We start from the raw sequence: 15,256 nt of genomic DNA, 5'->3' as shown, positions 1-15,256 counted from the left end.
GTGATGTTGTGGGTCTCAAAAATGTATGTATTTAATAGCTTTTAAAAAAAAAACCGCATCTACTATGAGTTACTGAAGATGTTAAAATATTAATCAACATATTGTAATGGTTTTTGAAACAGATAATTAAATCTGTACATACATTATCTGTACATGTATCTCCGCCAACCACTTCCAGGGGGCGCCCGGGAGTGCGCGGTCACGAGCACGCAATTCTAGGCTCGTGCACGGATCCGTTGCTGTGTCTGCTGCGCGCGGTTCCAGCGCGAGATCAGCCCGGAGTCCTCACGTTAGGCGCCGCTCCTGCTTCAGCACAACGACGCTGTGAGTAAAGCAGCCTCTTAAGGACAGACCGTTGAAGACCGAGGGCAGTATAAAGAGTGAATGTTTGATGTAGGGCAGTTAGCAGATTTGTATATTGTTGGAGGGAGTATTAGCTGATGCTGACGCGCTGAACGAGAGAGAGAGCTCTGTCTGGAAAGTTGGAGTCATTGGTTTGGACACATCTGACTGAATCTATTCCTCGAGCCAGACTTATTCAAGCGCAGAAGAGCAGCAGTTATAGATGGATGCTGTATTCTTATATACATTCTTATGTAAAAATGGGTTGTAATTAATTAAATCAGCGCTGAATCAGTTTGAAAAAAAAAGGACAAATCCGTTGTTGAATCCGATAAATCAAGCAAATTTCAAGCTTCTCAGATTTTTTAATTACAACGTAATAACAGCAGAAAATGAAACTACACGATTAGCATTTTGCTGTCCAAACTGCTATGCTACAGAGACCAGTGAAATAATATATATATTTAATTTATTTTTAATGTCTTAAGATTTCCTCTGAACATTTTACTGTGAGATTTTAATTTTATGCAAATATACATAATATTTAGCGATCTTTAGGGAACAGTTATCAGCAAATGACTTTTTTGACTATTGTATTTCAATGATCCCACTCTCTTTTTCTGGGAACAGGTGAATTGTTACTTTATATCACTGGTCACTATATAAAAGCGATGGGACAAATATGTCCAGAAAAAATCTGCATGTACCATATAGATCAGATTTAGGGGAAAACTACATTCAGAGTGATCATTGTATGTGATGTGTATTTCAACATATGAAGGACTATATAATGCCACTTTCTCCACAAGATAATGCAGCCCTTATTGAAATGTCTGTGATGTGTTATGGTCAAAATACCACATGGATCAAACAGCACAGCGCTTTTCTAGACCTGCCTATACAGCCCTGTTCAGAACGACTGGTTTCAGCCACGGTTGAGAATGTGCTTTTGTTAACTTTCAAGCAAGAGGTGCCCAGGACTGAGCAGCAAGGAGCAGAAAAGCTGGCTTTTAGTCACTTTCTCTTTGTTTTGTTTCTTTTCTATTCTTGTTGTCGTCATATTTTGACTCCATTTTTCTGCTCTTTGCAATCTCAAATGGGTCCAGCACTGGTGAGGAGGTATGAGAAGTCTGAAATGCCTATTCGCTACGTAAAGCGTAGCACCATCTTATCATTTGGGTGCATTTTGTGGACAGAGCAAAACTGCTCTAGATTTCCCTTTAGTGACAGTTAAGAACAATTTTAATTGATTGAGACAGATGTAACATTATGTTTGGCTTAAAACTTGGAAGAATCAAACCTTAAATGTCTAGAGAAAGAAGCGTCATGATTTGGGGATGTTAATTTCAACAGGAGTTGGTCCTATATAGCTACAAGTGCAAAGTGAATGATAATGTTTTCTGCGAACAACACCCAGTCAGCCAGCAGGTTTATGCAAGTATTGAAATATTGGCATGGTCATTCTGAAGTTGATTGTGAAGCTTGGAAGAGCACTGGCTACATAATTATGCCTAATAGTCACTAAAGTTACTGAACTGTGGAAATGACATTAAACCAGAGCAGTGTGAGAATGTCCAGTAGACACAGATGCACTCAAAGCAAGAGTCTCCACACTTCCTACTGTATAATTAATTTAACAGTATATTAAATTGTGGAATGGTTATAAATGATGAAATACACATCATCTATTCATATTACGATGCATTTTTACTGGTACAAAATATGACTTTGAAATTTTGGCACATTTTGTATATATCTTTTATCATTTTAATCTATGGATCTTATGTATATTTTTTCAATTATTCTTTGTCACTCAAAATGTTCTCATTAAAAATGTAACTTTTGTAGCTGTTCTGCTCATTTCTGCTCTTTGTGGTAATGGAACGCTATTCACAGGGCTGTTTGAATGGCAGATGAAGGTGATGCTGAGCAAGAGAGAAAAAAGACACATGCATCGGAATGACACAGGGTTTCACCACGCTGATCCCATTCCTGCTGATGCTGATTATGGGATTTGGTAAGCAGACACTGTCTAATCTATATGATGTGATAACTAACGAAACAAGGAGGTATTAAAGGCAAGTTTTTTTTGTGATGTGTAGGTCAATGGCATTCACACTTTAAAAAAAGAGGAACCATTAGATTTAATTGTTAAATTCAGTAAAAACCTATTACACAGTCTTAGCTACTGCGAAAAGCTAATGATGTAAGCATGATATGTATCATGTGATTTGTGTAAATTCAATGCATCACTTTATCAGCGCATGGATTCGTTCACGTCCGGCTGCATCATTGTTCCACCTGCTATTGAAGTTTACATAGAGGCCAATGAGAATCGGCTCTTTTTACTGGAGCAGGCTCGGACTCAGAGGAAGAGTAGGGAGGGTCTTTTCCTGCCCGCTTTTCCCTTGCATGTATTTTTTTCTCAGGAAGTGACCTACGTTTAGCGGCATTTATAATTCACAATGCCTTCTCAAGAGATTTGGCAAGTGCACACAAAGTGTGTTGTGTCCAAAAAAAAAGGCACTGCACCTTATTACATGTAGAGCAGTGAATGCTCAACATGTGTGTCTGATTAGATATGGAATTATCTGCTGAAACATGTGTATAATAAATTATGGAAAATATGATCCTCAATAAGGGTTATGGCTGTGCATTACTTCAGTCAGTACAATCTCTGTTTGAGGATTAATACTTATTACTGCCATTGTTAAAACTACCCTAGGGTGACCAGACGTCCTCTTTTACCCGGACATGTCCTCTTTTTTAGACTTAAAAAAATGTCCGGGCGGAATTTCACAAACGTCCGGGATTTTGTTTTTCTGGTGTTTACATAGAATTTCGAGAAGCATTTCGTTCACAAACTAGTCCCGCCCTCCCCTACTCCAATTGGTTCGCTTGAGTGAGAAGGGGGCGTGGTGAAGTAGCCTAAATCTTCTGATTGCACGGTCTGACTGTAGAGCTACCGTTATTGGTCGATAACCTTCTCTGTAAACATTTAATTTGTCAGTCTGCACGTCAGTAGTCCTTGTTTACGTCAGGCAAAGCTCATGTACCTACCCTCATCTCGAGCAGCTATGCCGAAACATAAATGTAAGTTCTCGGATGAATTAAAAAAGAAATCCCCATGTTTTACGTAGCACATAGGTTCAGCTAAGCATACAATGGCATCAAGGGGCGAGGGCTCATCACCATCACCCCCCGAGACGTGTCCTCTTTTTCTGCATCTCAGATCTGGTCACCCTACACTACCCTCCATCACTTGAGCTGCAGGGAACAACTGGCCCACTAGCATCAATAGGACAATGGAAAAAATTGTGTATGTTTGAAAACAATATTTTAGATGTTTTTCAGGAAATCCACAGAATTGGCAGCCCTTTCTTTGACTTATTTTTAAGAAATCTGCTTATTACATTGATAACGTTATCTTTTTTCTTTTAAAGCAATGGCCGGTCTCCAGCTGTGGCCCTCGGTCCATGTTGCTCTGAGCAATGCCAGTGTTTTTGTCAGTTACAGTGCAGTTGGCAACATCACAGACCGTGACCTTTACATGGCTTTGGTGGACATTGATAAGAATGCAACCGTGCTGACCAAGCCCCTCCCATCCAATAAGACAGAGGGCTTGCTGGAGTTTGACTGCGCATGCTTCCTGTATGCGGGAAATTTCAGCTTCAAATTAGAGCATACAGCTCAGCAGGACTTGTCAAACAGGACATCCGTCCAGTGGTGGAGCCCTATACTGAGGGTCCAGTGGCCCACTTTCCACCTTGGAGTAGAACGGGCTAGCGACAACCACAGCTCTGATGCATTTCAAATCACTTTGTCCACAAGCGATTACTTCCATGCCTGCTCCACTAGCAAGACCTCAAACCTCTACCTGGAGGTCAGTTACCTGGAACACAACCAGATTGGAAAGAACACCATTGATAAGGTTCAGATTCGAATAAGGAAAAATATCAAAGTCATAAAATCCCAGCACTTTGAGCTGGAGTGTGCATCCCAACTGACAGAACGTGGCTTCATTCAAGTGGCTCTCAAATCTCACCACTCCCAACAGGACATCAAATCCTCAGGGCCACTCTACTTGTCCCGCATTTTCTCCTACAAGCTTCTGGTGGACAACATCTACAGAAATGGCTGCGAGGGGACAGTGTCTGTCCGCCTGCTCTCCCCGCCATGCACAGTCACCATGGGCAAAGTGTTTTTGTATAAGGAGATCAACACAGCTGCAGAGAAAAGCCCTTCACCACTGGCCTTCAACTTCCTCAGCCAGGGCGAGAATGAGACTGAGTTTAACTGCTCAATCTTTGATTTCGGCAGGAATAAATACTGCTTTGATTTTGCGCTCATCTACAGCCAGACTCCTGCATCACACACCTGCCTCATTGTGCAGAGGAATGCTGGTGAGGAATGAGAATTTTTTTATATGTTAAAACTTTGTTGGTAGGTGGACTGGTTATGGAAAAGTGTCTATAAGCGTGAGTGTGTGATTGACTGGTTGAGTGTGTGATGCACTGTGATTGCATGGTGGCCTTGTGCACGGTGTGTTCTAGCCTTTCATCAGGTGATTCCAGGTAGGCTCCAGGCCCACCATGATTCTAATGAACAAATCATGATTGTTTTCCACTGAGGTAACTGCCATACACAATATTTAAGTTGAATTTTTGTATCAGTGTGGTTTACTGCAGTACTGTTAAAAGTATTTTAATACATCCTTGAACCTCTTTGATATTTAAATAAATGAATGGTGGTGTCTGAATTTTGCAAGGAAAATATAAATGTTAGCAAATTGTAAAGTTTCTCAATATTGTTCCTGAAACATTAAAAAAATCTTTTTATATCGAACATACATTCATTTATATTTCAGGAAACACAGGTCGTATTTATTGGTGACATTTGTAATCATAGCTAATGATAAAATAAAATATCTATAGATATCAAATGGCAAATGGCAAAAACCTGAATAGAGGGTGCTAATATAGGGTCAATGGAGCTGAGAGATTAAACAGTGAATGTAGAAACAAGGAGGTGGTCTCAATAATATGGCTCAGTGCTTCTTGATCATGTCTGTGATTTATTAGTGGAGATGTGGGGCCCCTGGATGACGTGGAGTGGATGCAGCGTGACCTGTGGGGAAGGTGTCCGAGAGCGAGTGCGTGAGTGTCTGCTGCCCTCTGGTGGTGGGATGCAGTGCACAGGCATGGTTAAAGAGCAATCCCTATGCTCCCTGGAGGACTGCACAGGTAAGCCATAATAGCTAATATTAAATAAGTTATTTTCCCAGGCAGGGATTTAGACTGGTCTTGGACATATTTTTCCACTTAATGGAAATAAAGGGACAACACTTAAGGATGTGGATGGGGAATGTCTAGATTTGTGGTTATGAATGATTATTAATTTCAAATCTTACTTAGTCTAAACTGACAATCGCTGGTGAAATGGAGACATTTTCAAATAAATACGTCAAGTGATTCTGATTTAACCTATATTTAGATTTCATAAGATTGGCTCCCAAGAGGGTCTGTAGTCTAAGATTTGGGCCTCTTATTTGGAGATTGTGGGTTAGATTATCTGTGATTCCTCATCTGTCTGATGCCAGGAGTCCTAGTGAGCACAAATGGCCTTGCTTTCTGGTTGGATATGATGACCCTCTTTTCCCCTGAACACACAAGCTAGGTGCTAGCCATCATGTGCTTTTGTGGTTGGCATGATCGATCTGGCCAGGTGATCACCTCTTGTGCGTTGATGCTGTCCAGTGACATTGCACTGGGGGCAGTTAGGACAAGTGGACGTAGGCCTCGTTTTGGAGGAAGCACACGCTAGCCCAACTCTCTTGGCTTTGGTGGTATTGTGTGTTTGATGCATGCTAGTTGGTGGGTGGAATTGGCAGAGAGTAACATTTGGGAAGCAAATTTGGCAATACTTTGGGATAAAAATCAAAAAGAAATTTAAAAGATGATCTAGTGATTTAATAAAATGCTAAATGTGGTAGGTTATGAAATAAAGCTAATCATAGAAACCATAGAAATACATGCTAAAGTATAGTATTGATTGTGATATTCTGGGCTACTTCCCAACTCTGCTTTTACACAACTGCAGGTTTTGCACAGTGGTATATAACAGTCTTTTATTGTTTTCTTTTGGATTGCTTTCACAAACTAGACAACGTTTCTTTCTCTTTAAGTGCTGCATGTGTATTTGTAGCTCTGTGGCGTGAGGAATCTAATTTGGACCTTTTTATGGATTGCAGAAAACCTGCCTCCTTCATTCACACCTCCTCCAGCTGTGGGGAAAACTCATCTGGGGGGAAATATGATGGTGATGGTTGGTATCTCTCTATGTCTGGCTGTCATCCTGATCACCATCCTCATCACAGTGTGGAGGAAACTATGTCGCACTCCCAAATGCAGCTCAGTGCGACGTGAATCCATGCATTCTCCTGGTTGCCGTAAGAACTCAGATGAGGCTTCAATTTGTGGACACAGTCTGCAGAGACCAAGTTTCTCTGAGAGTCTACAGGCAACTGGAACTCAGAAAGGTCTAACATACCCTGTTTGTGCATCAGACAAAGGTGTACTGGCCTGTCAGCAGAGTCTTTCCCTGCCCTTGCCTTTAGCCCAAGACCCTGAGCGGATGTCCCCCTCTGGTCAAAAAATTCTGCCTCCGATTTTTGGCTATCGCTTGGCCCAGCAGCAGCTTAAAGAAATGAAGAAGAAAGGACTTAAAGAGGCCACTCAGGTCTATCATGTCTCCCAGAGTCCTATTGATGACACTATGCTGGAGGCCACAGCCTCCACATCTGCTGGTTTGACACCAGTGCCTCAGGAACTGGAAAGCGAAGAAGAACCCTTTGGTCATTTCCACAAATCTCCTTTCCCTGAGCCTACATGGCCTCACAAAAACTCAGCCACTCTGCCTGACAGGCTAGGCCCCAAGGTAGACCTGATACTGGGGACACCAAAGTCTGCTTTTAGCACCAGGGAACAGCGACAGGAGCGCACCGCAGATTGGGTGGCAATGGTGGAGCGCAGTCGACTAGATTGCTCCAAGAATCCATATTTTAGGAGGACCTCCAGCTTCAATGATGCATCAAACTTGCAGCATCTGCCACCACCTCATCCCTTTAGGGAGAGAAGCATGACCCAGGTTGCACCACGACAGCTTCCAGAGGGTAGCTGCAGGACCAGAGCTTGGGATCATCCTATCCCAGAGCTGGAGGACTGGTCTCAGGCGAAATATAGGATACCAGCAAGCTCAAATGATCAAAGACGGCGACCATGGGTAGGTACTCCACCTTCCCTCTCAAAACCATCAGTGATTAACTCTGGGACTTCATCGCCAGCCAAAGATCCCCTAGGCGGCGGGCGCACCATAGGTCGGGCACCATCTTTTGGAATCGATCGAGCAGAAAGGGCAGAACAGAACTGGAGCAAGAGGGGTCCATCACCCATCCAGAGGAACATGCTGGCAAGGAAGCTTCGAGAAGCAAACTCATCAGCCGGCAGCCATCGGCAAAGAAGTTCAACCTTCTCCAGCTTTGACCAGCACAGGAGCCGGTGCCGGAGCCTTCCACTCTCTGCAGACTACAGCAACTCCTCCTACGGCCTGACTGAGGATGAGAAACGTGTTATGGACATCTCTGGATACCTGAGAGAAGAGGAAGGGCTTGAGGTAATGAGAGGTCATAGACTCACTTGAATTTATCTATGTAGTGCATTTGGATCAGGAACTCCACATACTGCTGAGGTGAACTCCCATAAGCTTGAATATAGTTATGCATATGAAAATGCATATAAATAGAGCTTATGTTAACAAAGATCATTTATTTAATAGGTCCTTGATAGAATAACCACTAATGTTGAATTGTGTCAAATAAGAATTACTGTTAAGTTTAAAATAACTATTGAGGCACTCTGGCCAAAATGAAAAATTTAACAATCACTACCTGTGTAACCTGTTGTAAATATACCTACTTGCCTTAGTGCTTGAGAGTGAAATTAACCTGGAGTCAGAAGGATCTGAAAAAATAAATTCAGGTTGGAGTGAAGACATGAGAGCAAGTTTTTTCTTGCAAGCTAGCTGGTGCAGATAGAGGTCACATGTTACAGTATTTCAATATTTTGTTCAATATTTATTAATTTCAACACAAAAACAAATATATATATGAAGGTAAAATCTGTCAAAATGATGGATGTAATTCTGTATTGCTATGTTATGTTCTTTTTACTAGCACCAAATGACAAGAGGTTAGATGTATTATTACCATCATTATATGGACTGAAGGTAACGTGTACATTTCTCTAGGTTTACATAAGCGAAACTTGTCTGTGTTTTTAATGGGAATGGGTATTATATAAAATATATATATTTTTTTAATTGTGAGTTCTTTCAAATCTATGTGGCTAATGGATGAACTACAGGACAAATGACAAAGAGCACATACATCCATATATATGTTGTCCACATATTTGCCCTCAAATAGCTTAGCTTGTGTTACCAACAACAGTGGCAGCTAAGGTCCAATAAGACTGTGGATAAAGTTGGATTTTAATGATTGCTGAAATGCTCATAAACATTAACAAAATCTAACAAAATCCTAATGACATTTTTTCCCATGAGTGCATAGTATGAAGTATAGTTTATAATATGATATTAAGTGATATTGTAGCAGCTTCATCTGCCTTTTACCACATCCTAGCTAATCTGAGCTATGAGTCATATACATATATTATTTATTTAACCCAGGGATGATTATGATATCGTTGCTCTGAAAATCTTGGCAAACCTGAAAAAACAGTTCATTTTAAATTTTTCCCCACATAATTTGAAAACATCAGCTGCACCTTAGATCATATCAAATTAAAGTATAAGGAAGCATATTTTATAAAATGGTTTTGGAAGAAATTCTTATATTAAAATTATATGACTAACTTATCTTGAAATATTTTTTTTCCTGTTTTTAACATTTTTAATGCTATTTTAATACCAACTTAAACATTTGCAGAATCTGTAACAGCAAAAAAAATGTCATTAGAATCCATAATAAAACACCATGCAGTGTTAGTAGTTTGAAATGTGAGAATGTTTATACACTGGAAAATGGAATGTCAGCAGGCAATGTAATGTATTGTTTTAATGTAAATAAACTTTATTGTTTCATTTGTATGTGTAGGTAATTTATGTTTATTTTTGCAGATTATAATGTACAAATATTAGAGATAAAGTGAAGCTATTAAGTAGTTAGGAATACTATCTAAATAGATATTTTGTAAACTTTGTTAAATGATGCAAACTGTCATTAAGGTGTGTGCAGATACTTTAAGTTTTGCTTTCTGTTAAATATAATTTTGCTTCTGCTAATGCCTAAGTGAGAATGGTTTCTCTTTAATAGCACAAGATGATATCAGTGGGTACATTATTCTATAGGGTTTTGTCACTTTGAACATTATTGTTTATTTATTTTATTTTTAAGAAATCTTCATTTTCAGCGCGCTTGGCCCTGCTGTGGATACCTCCAAATGTTCAGAAGCATGTTATATAAACAAAATATGCAGTAATCATAAATAATTTCTCAGATTGGCAATAGAGTTTTAATGCTTGTTTATTTTACCATGCACAATAAAGAGTATCTGTTGGAAGGTAAAATGACATGCTTCAGGAAAGACCTTCCAAATGAAAAGTTAAAGTGACAGTGTATATTAGTTTAAGAACAGTCTCCTTCAGTCTGCATTTCTACATTTTATTAATATTTGTTAACATACCCTTATATATAGTATAAGACTGTAGTACCAAGTCCCCTTTGATTTAAGTCATATATTGTAGTTTATATTGGAACTCTCCTTCATGTTGTGTGAAAAGTTCATGATGCATCAACCAATAGAAATACTCCAAAATTACTTGGAATAAAATATATTTACACTGATATCCATTGAAAGGTAAGAAGGTTTTTTCCTTCTTCTGTGAGGTTAATATTTCTGGAGATGGATGTTTTTAACTGGACAGCGACGATATGTGAGACAGTGGGTTTTTTCTAGGCCTCTGGTCCTGCTCCACTGCCCAGACTGTCCATAAATGATGCAGGCCGCACCTTCATGGTAGTGTGCCTGAGGGAGTACCACAGCCCTTTCCAGGTGCTCCAAACCACTCCGTTGTCATGCTTGGCAGTGTATTTTCCCCCTCGATAAAACCTTCCATTCAGATTAGCAGCATGACACCTGCCAAACAACAGTTATGCATTTAACAATCATTCATTTAGATCCTTTTTACTCCTGGTCATTCATCCATCTTGAGTAACAGGATTATATCTGGAAAAAGCCAAGTCACGTAAAAATACAACTGTAAACACACACAAGACGCCTTTAAAACAAATAAAAATCTGATCGCTCAAACCACTTCAGGAGTCATATAGCAGTGTAAACACATCCATTTTTCCAAGACACATTCAACAACCAAAATTCCTCCCATGCAATACACCCATGGGAATGTGATCTGTGTCTATAGGGAGAGAATAGTGAAGGACACACATGGTTGGGGACCAGGCAAAAAATAATAATCTTAATAGAAATATGAACAAACACTACTATAACTTTTGAGGTGGCAACATTCTTTAATACGCCACAAAAAATAGGTTGAACAAAAAAATGAGTAGTTGCCTGGTAATGGATGGATTTGCATACTTGCAAAAATGATGACATAAATAAAAAAAAATAAATCACTGTAAATTTAAAGTTTAATGGAGATGGAAAATATTCTAATGATAACAAAAGCTTTTAAATAACAGAAAAAAACTAAAAAGCAAGAAAAAATTTAATTTCATGGATATTGTGTGACAGTGAGAATATATGCTGTTTGTTAATACACATAGTTTACCTGTTTTAAACCAATATTTTTAAAGATATCATGTATGAAAAATGCCCTTAGCATAAACCTTATGTTTCTAAACTGCTGAGGGGCTTTACAATACTTCAGTACTCTTTTATGTGTTGATATATTTTTTGTATTTCACCTGTTGTACCACCAGCCTCCTTTGTTTTCTTTGGCACAGCTTCCTTGCAGGTAGCGGTCATTATCCTGGTCCCTGGTGCTAAACTGCATGCCACTGTGTGAGGCAGACCACTGTTCCACCATGTTACTCCCACCAGACAAAGCATCCCCAGCCCGGCCACTGTACATGCCGTAGTAGAGCCGGTACTTGTCCTGCATAAGGGGAAGGTAGAGAATTTATATTCATGATTACCAAGTTTTACATATCTAAGAAAGTTTACAGATGAACTGGAGCATGTATATTTTAAACTAGAAAAAAATGCTCATAGATTTAGGTTGAAGGTCACAAATTCACACATTGGTGATGATGATTCTCCACAAGGGAAACTATTAGAACTAAGGCAGTTTTGGAGCTTCAAATCAATGGCACTGCATGACTTTGTTTGTATAATAAGATACATATTCATATAGTGTGCTTATAAAAACTTACTTTTTCATCTGCCACTCTGAAGTTGTCATACATTGCATAAGATCTTATCCCATTCCAGTCCATCAGATCAATCTTCATTATGTTTTCACCTTTAAAATATTTGATATAAAGTTAATTCTTTTCTTTTATGGTCATGAAAAGCAACTATACTTTAAAAGCAAGAACCCACCTCTATTCATCAAAATGTGAATACGTTCATTGCCCAACCAGAACTCATCGTTATTTAATATGAAATGACCAAACCCATTCCTATACTCCTCCCACTCTCTGGAAATAAATCAAGCATAATATATCTAAGTTTGCAGTTGTCAATACAAGTTTTTAAAAAGCAATAATTATATATTAGCATAAGTGTCTGTTTGGCACAAAAACGTAGCTGCTATACTCAATTCTGGAATATTGCTTAAAGAGAATGCATATAAGTGTATTTTGAAAAATTGCTATATTAGTATTAAATTGTATGTCCTCAGAACTGGACGTGTTATTATTACTAGGTATGAGCTGGTTTGCTTTGTAAGTAAATAGAATGGCAATTTTCAAAATTACCGCTATTGTGCAAAAATGTTCCAAACTTATACATTTTTAGTGTAGACATATGTACTTTATTTGTATTTCAACTGCTAAACAACATTGTAATTTACAAGTTCTGTTAACACACTAGGGGGAAATGTTCACTACAGCAAAATCTGGTTTTGAGCCATTTTGTTTTCAACAAGGTGTGATAACAATTTTGAATGGTCTATTTTGTTACAATCTCAATGCAATATTTTTCATAACCTGTTGAAATCCACTTTTCCATTGCGACGCTTCTGTACTACAGTCCATCCTGCTCCATCTTCCATATCACAATAAACCAGAAAAGGCTCGAGACCTGGTTTAGGTTTAATACGGTAGAACCCGCTCTCTGGTTTTATTCTGTCAAACAGCTCAGAGCAATCTGTAGAGGACCATAAAACACCACATATTACCGTTTAGCTATATTGCCAAAATATAAATCTGTTTTGTATAAACAAACTAGAGGACCATGAGTCCTCTTACATAATTTCACTGAAACCAAGTACATTTTAGCAGGTTTTCTTAAAATATTAAGTAAATATTTTAATGAATCTTAAGCTTGTCCTAATTAATAAACTTATTAAATATTGCATTGTCATAAAAAATATATTCATGAGATGAAAATAAGAATTGAGATATTAAAAACAACCTTGTTTTCCAGAACTAACATGTTAAAATAATTATGTGTAAAATGTGTATATGTGTTAAACACAAGCACGGATGTATGACAGTGGGCTTAGTTTTCTGAGCACACTAAAAGCCTCACCTCTGTCGTGTACCAGCAGGTTTCCTGCTGTGCTGGGCAGCACTGGGCTCATGGCCTCTGTATGATTCCTCCATGGTTCCTCTTTGTGCTGCAGTCTGTAACGGCGGTGGGCACGCATGTGTGCCAATTTCCACTCTCCCAGCAACAGAATATTATCAAGCTTCTGTATATTCACTCTTAACTCAGACAAATCCAGACTACATTCATCCTCATCTCCCTCAGATACAAAACACACAGCATAGGAATATTTTTTTCCATTTCATAATCAGCATTTTATGTCCAAAGGTTTACACATACTCTTTGTATGAACTTACCTAGATTAAGATACACCCACTGTAGGCATAGACATTCAATTGTACAAAATATGTTTAAACAAGCTCCAATCACAAACATGAACAAAATGCAACCTATTCACAAAATTACACTACAAAAGCGTAACTTCATCATATTCAATCACAAATGCTAGATAGAGGGATATAAAGCCCCTCAGCAATGGGCTATGGAGACATGGACCTGTGTTCTCTGGATTGGATCTCTGGAGATGGGATTGTTGTGTGTTAACAAGAACTAATCACTACCTGACCTCTCATGTCTAAAGATCATAAAAGCCTTAAAGGATTCCAGTATCTGCTCTAAAGGCTTCCCAGAAAAGTAGATGCCATTACTGTAGGAAAGGGGGACAAACCCCTTATAAATATTCTTCATTTGCAAATACTTAAATGCAGGTTTAACGTTCCCTTGTAGCTTCCTTTAAATTTTGGTTAATTTTTTTTATTATTTTACTTTACTATAATGAAAAATTAAAATATATTTAAAAAAATTAAACATGAGGACTGTTCTGAAATATATTCAAAAATTAAATAGAATAAAATTAGAAAAGATTTTCTCTGTAAATGATGTTACCTTTAAAACAAAACATGTTTTATGTCAGTTTCCATGAATGTATAATACTTCTCAATCATAAACAAAAAAAGAGCACTACCTACCGAGACAGCTGGTGACACTAGCCCAGAGGAAACCAGCAAAAAGAGTATCAGTTTTAACATGACAACTAAAATTAGGAACAATTCAATTAAATAAAATCCAAACTAGCTTTAAACACTTTTTAACAGCTTAAACAAATCCACGTCGAGTTAGTTAATAATCCAGCAGTAGTAGACGCTTTTCTGAAACAAGCACACAGCAAGCACACGTCTTCTGCTCACTGAGAAATCAGGTGTGAACACCTTCTGTGTTTTTATTTCCATTATTTATAGGAGCACTTTGTTACGCATGGTCTATATTAAATCCAGTGAAAGTGTTTCACCATTTCCCATTCCATTCATTCCACTGGCCTCTCCCTCTGTTCCTGACCAAAAAAGGAATGTATATTTAGAGCTTTATTTTATTATTATTATTTTTAATGTAACTAGGCTTTATCTAGTAGGTATGCTTAATAAATAAACATGTGAACTGGACACTCTTGTTTGTTTACTGTCTAATCACAGGATTTAGTTTGCCAATCAGAGAACTCTAATAGCCAGTTAATATATTCAAGATCACGTAATTAAGCTGATCAGAGGACTCGTCTAGCCTATAACATTTCAGGATTCAGAAAGTCAGATGATAGCTATTCAGCCATCGAAGTACATTGTAGGATTTAGCTATCCAAGCACACTGAAGGGTTCAACTCACTCAGATTACATTAGCCGAAGAGGATGGAGGATTCATCTAGCCCTATTTGTCGCGAGATTCAATTAGCCAATAAGACTGCAGGATTTAACCACCCAAGTTGCAGTATTCACGTCAGTCCCAAGGGCTAAGAACAGTATGACATTGTTACAGATTATCTTGAATTTCCCTCTGGGATCAATAAAGTATCTATCTATCTCAGATATGTGTTTTAGCAAATATTGATGTGTAGTGTTTGGTTATGTAAACAAAAATATATTTTTATTCCATCTGTTTCTTTAAACTCTTTCGTGTGAGGGAACTTTACACTAAAAACAAAAATAATATTTGGAATCGTCTATCCAGCAGTTTTTGATAACTTCAGTTAAAGTCAGTTTTGCAATTCAGCAGTTTTGCAAGACAGTGGTGTGCCCACTAGACATGACGGACATAAATGTTGCAACATTTTA

At 38.3% G+C, this 15,256-nt stretch overlaps 2 protein-coding genes across 3 annotated transcripts; one reads left to right on the top strand and one right to left on the bottom strand.

Annotated features, from left to right (window-relative positions):
* The first annotated feature begins 274 nt into the window (after nt 1–274).
* LOC136675022 (thrombospondin type-1 domain-containing protein 1) lies at nt 275–9,489 on the top strand. The gene is made up of 5 exons (XM_066651395.1): nt 275–324; nt 2,239–2,359; nt 3,786–4,745; nt 5,424–5,585; nt 6,593–9,489. Exons 2-5 carry the CDS (start codon nt 2,302–2,304, stop codon nt 8,038–8,040), a joined length of 2,628 nt encoding a protein of 875 aa, XP_066507492.1. The 5' UTR covers nt 275–324; nt 2,239–2,301; the 3' UTR covers nt 8,041–9,489.
* Nucleotides 9,490–9,999: 510 nt separating this feature from the next.
* fgl1b (fibrinogen like 1B) lies at nt 10,000–14,874 on the bottom strand. 2 transcript variants are annotated; one of them, XM_066651536.1, is made up of 7 exons: nt 14,811–14,874; nt 13,137–13,353; nt 12,593–12,752; nt 11,985–12,082; nt 11,816–11,904; nt 11,348–11,538; nt 10,000–10,556 (listed from the first exon to the last, which is right to left on the bottom strand). In XM_066651536.1, the coding sequence occupies exons 2-7, from the start codon at nt 13,252–13,254 to the stop codon at nt 10,373–10,375; spliced, it is 840 nt and encodes a 279-aa protein (XP_066507633.1). In that variant the 5' UTR covers nt 13,255–13,353; nt 14,811–14,874; the 3' UTR covers nt 10,000–10,372. The 2 variants fall into 2 exon arrangements, with proteins under 2 accessions (XP_066507633.1, XP_066507632.1); XM_066651535.1 differs by lacking the exon at nt 14,811–14,874 and adding an exon at nt 14,123–14,307.
* Between the last annotated feature and the right edge of the window lie 382 nt (nt 14,875–15,256).

Source organism: Hoplias malabaricus, chromosome 18 (genome assembly GCF_029633855.1).
Source record: "Hoplias malabaricus isolate fHopMal1 chromosome 18, fHopMal1.hap1, whole genome shotgun sequence".
NCBI classification, from domain to species: Eukaryota; Metazoa; Chordata; class Actinopteri; order Characiformes; family Erythrinidae; genus Hoplias; species Hoplias malabaricus.
The sequence above is the reverse complement of the archived record's forward strand: the minus strand, read 5'-3'. Positions and strand labels throughout refer to the sequence as shown.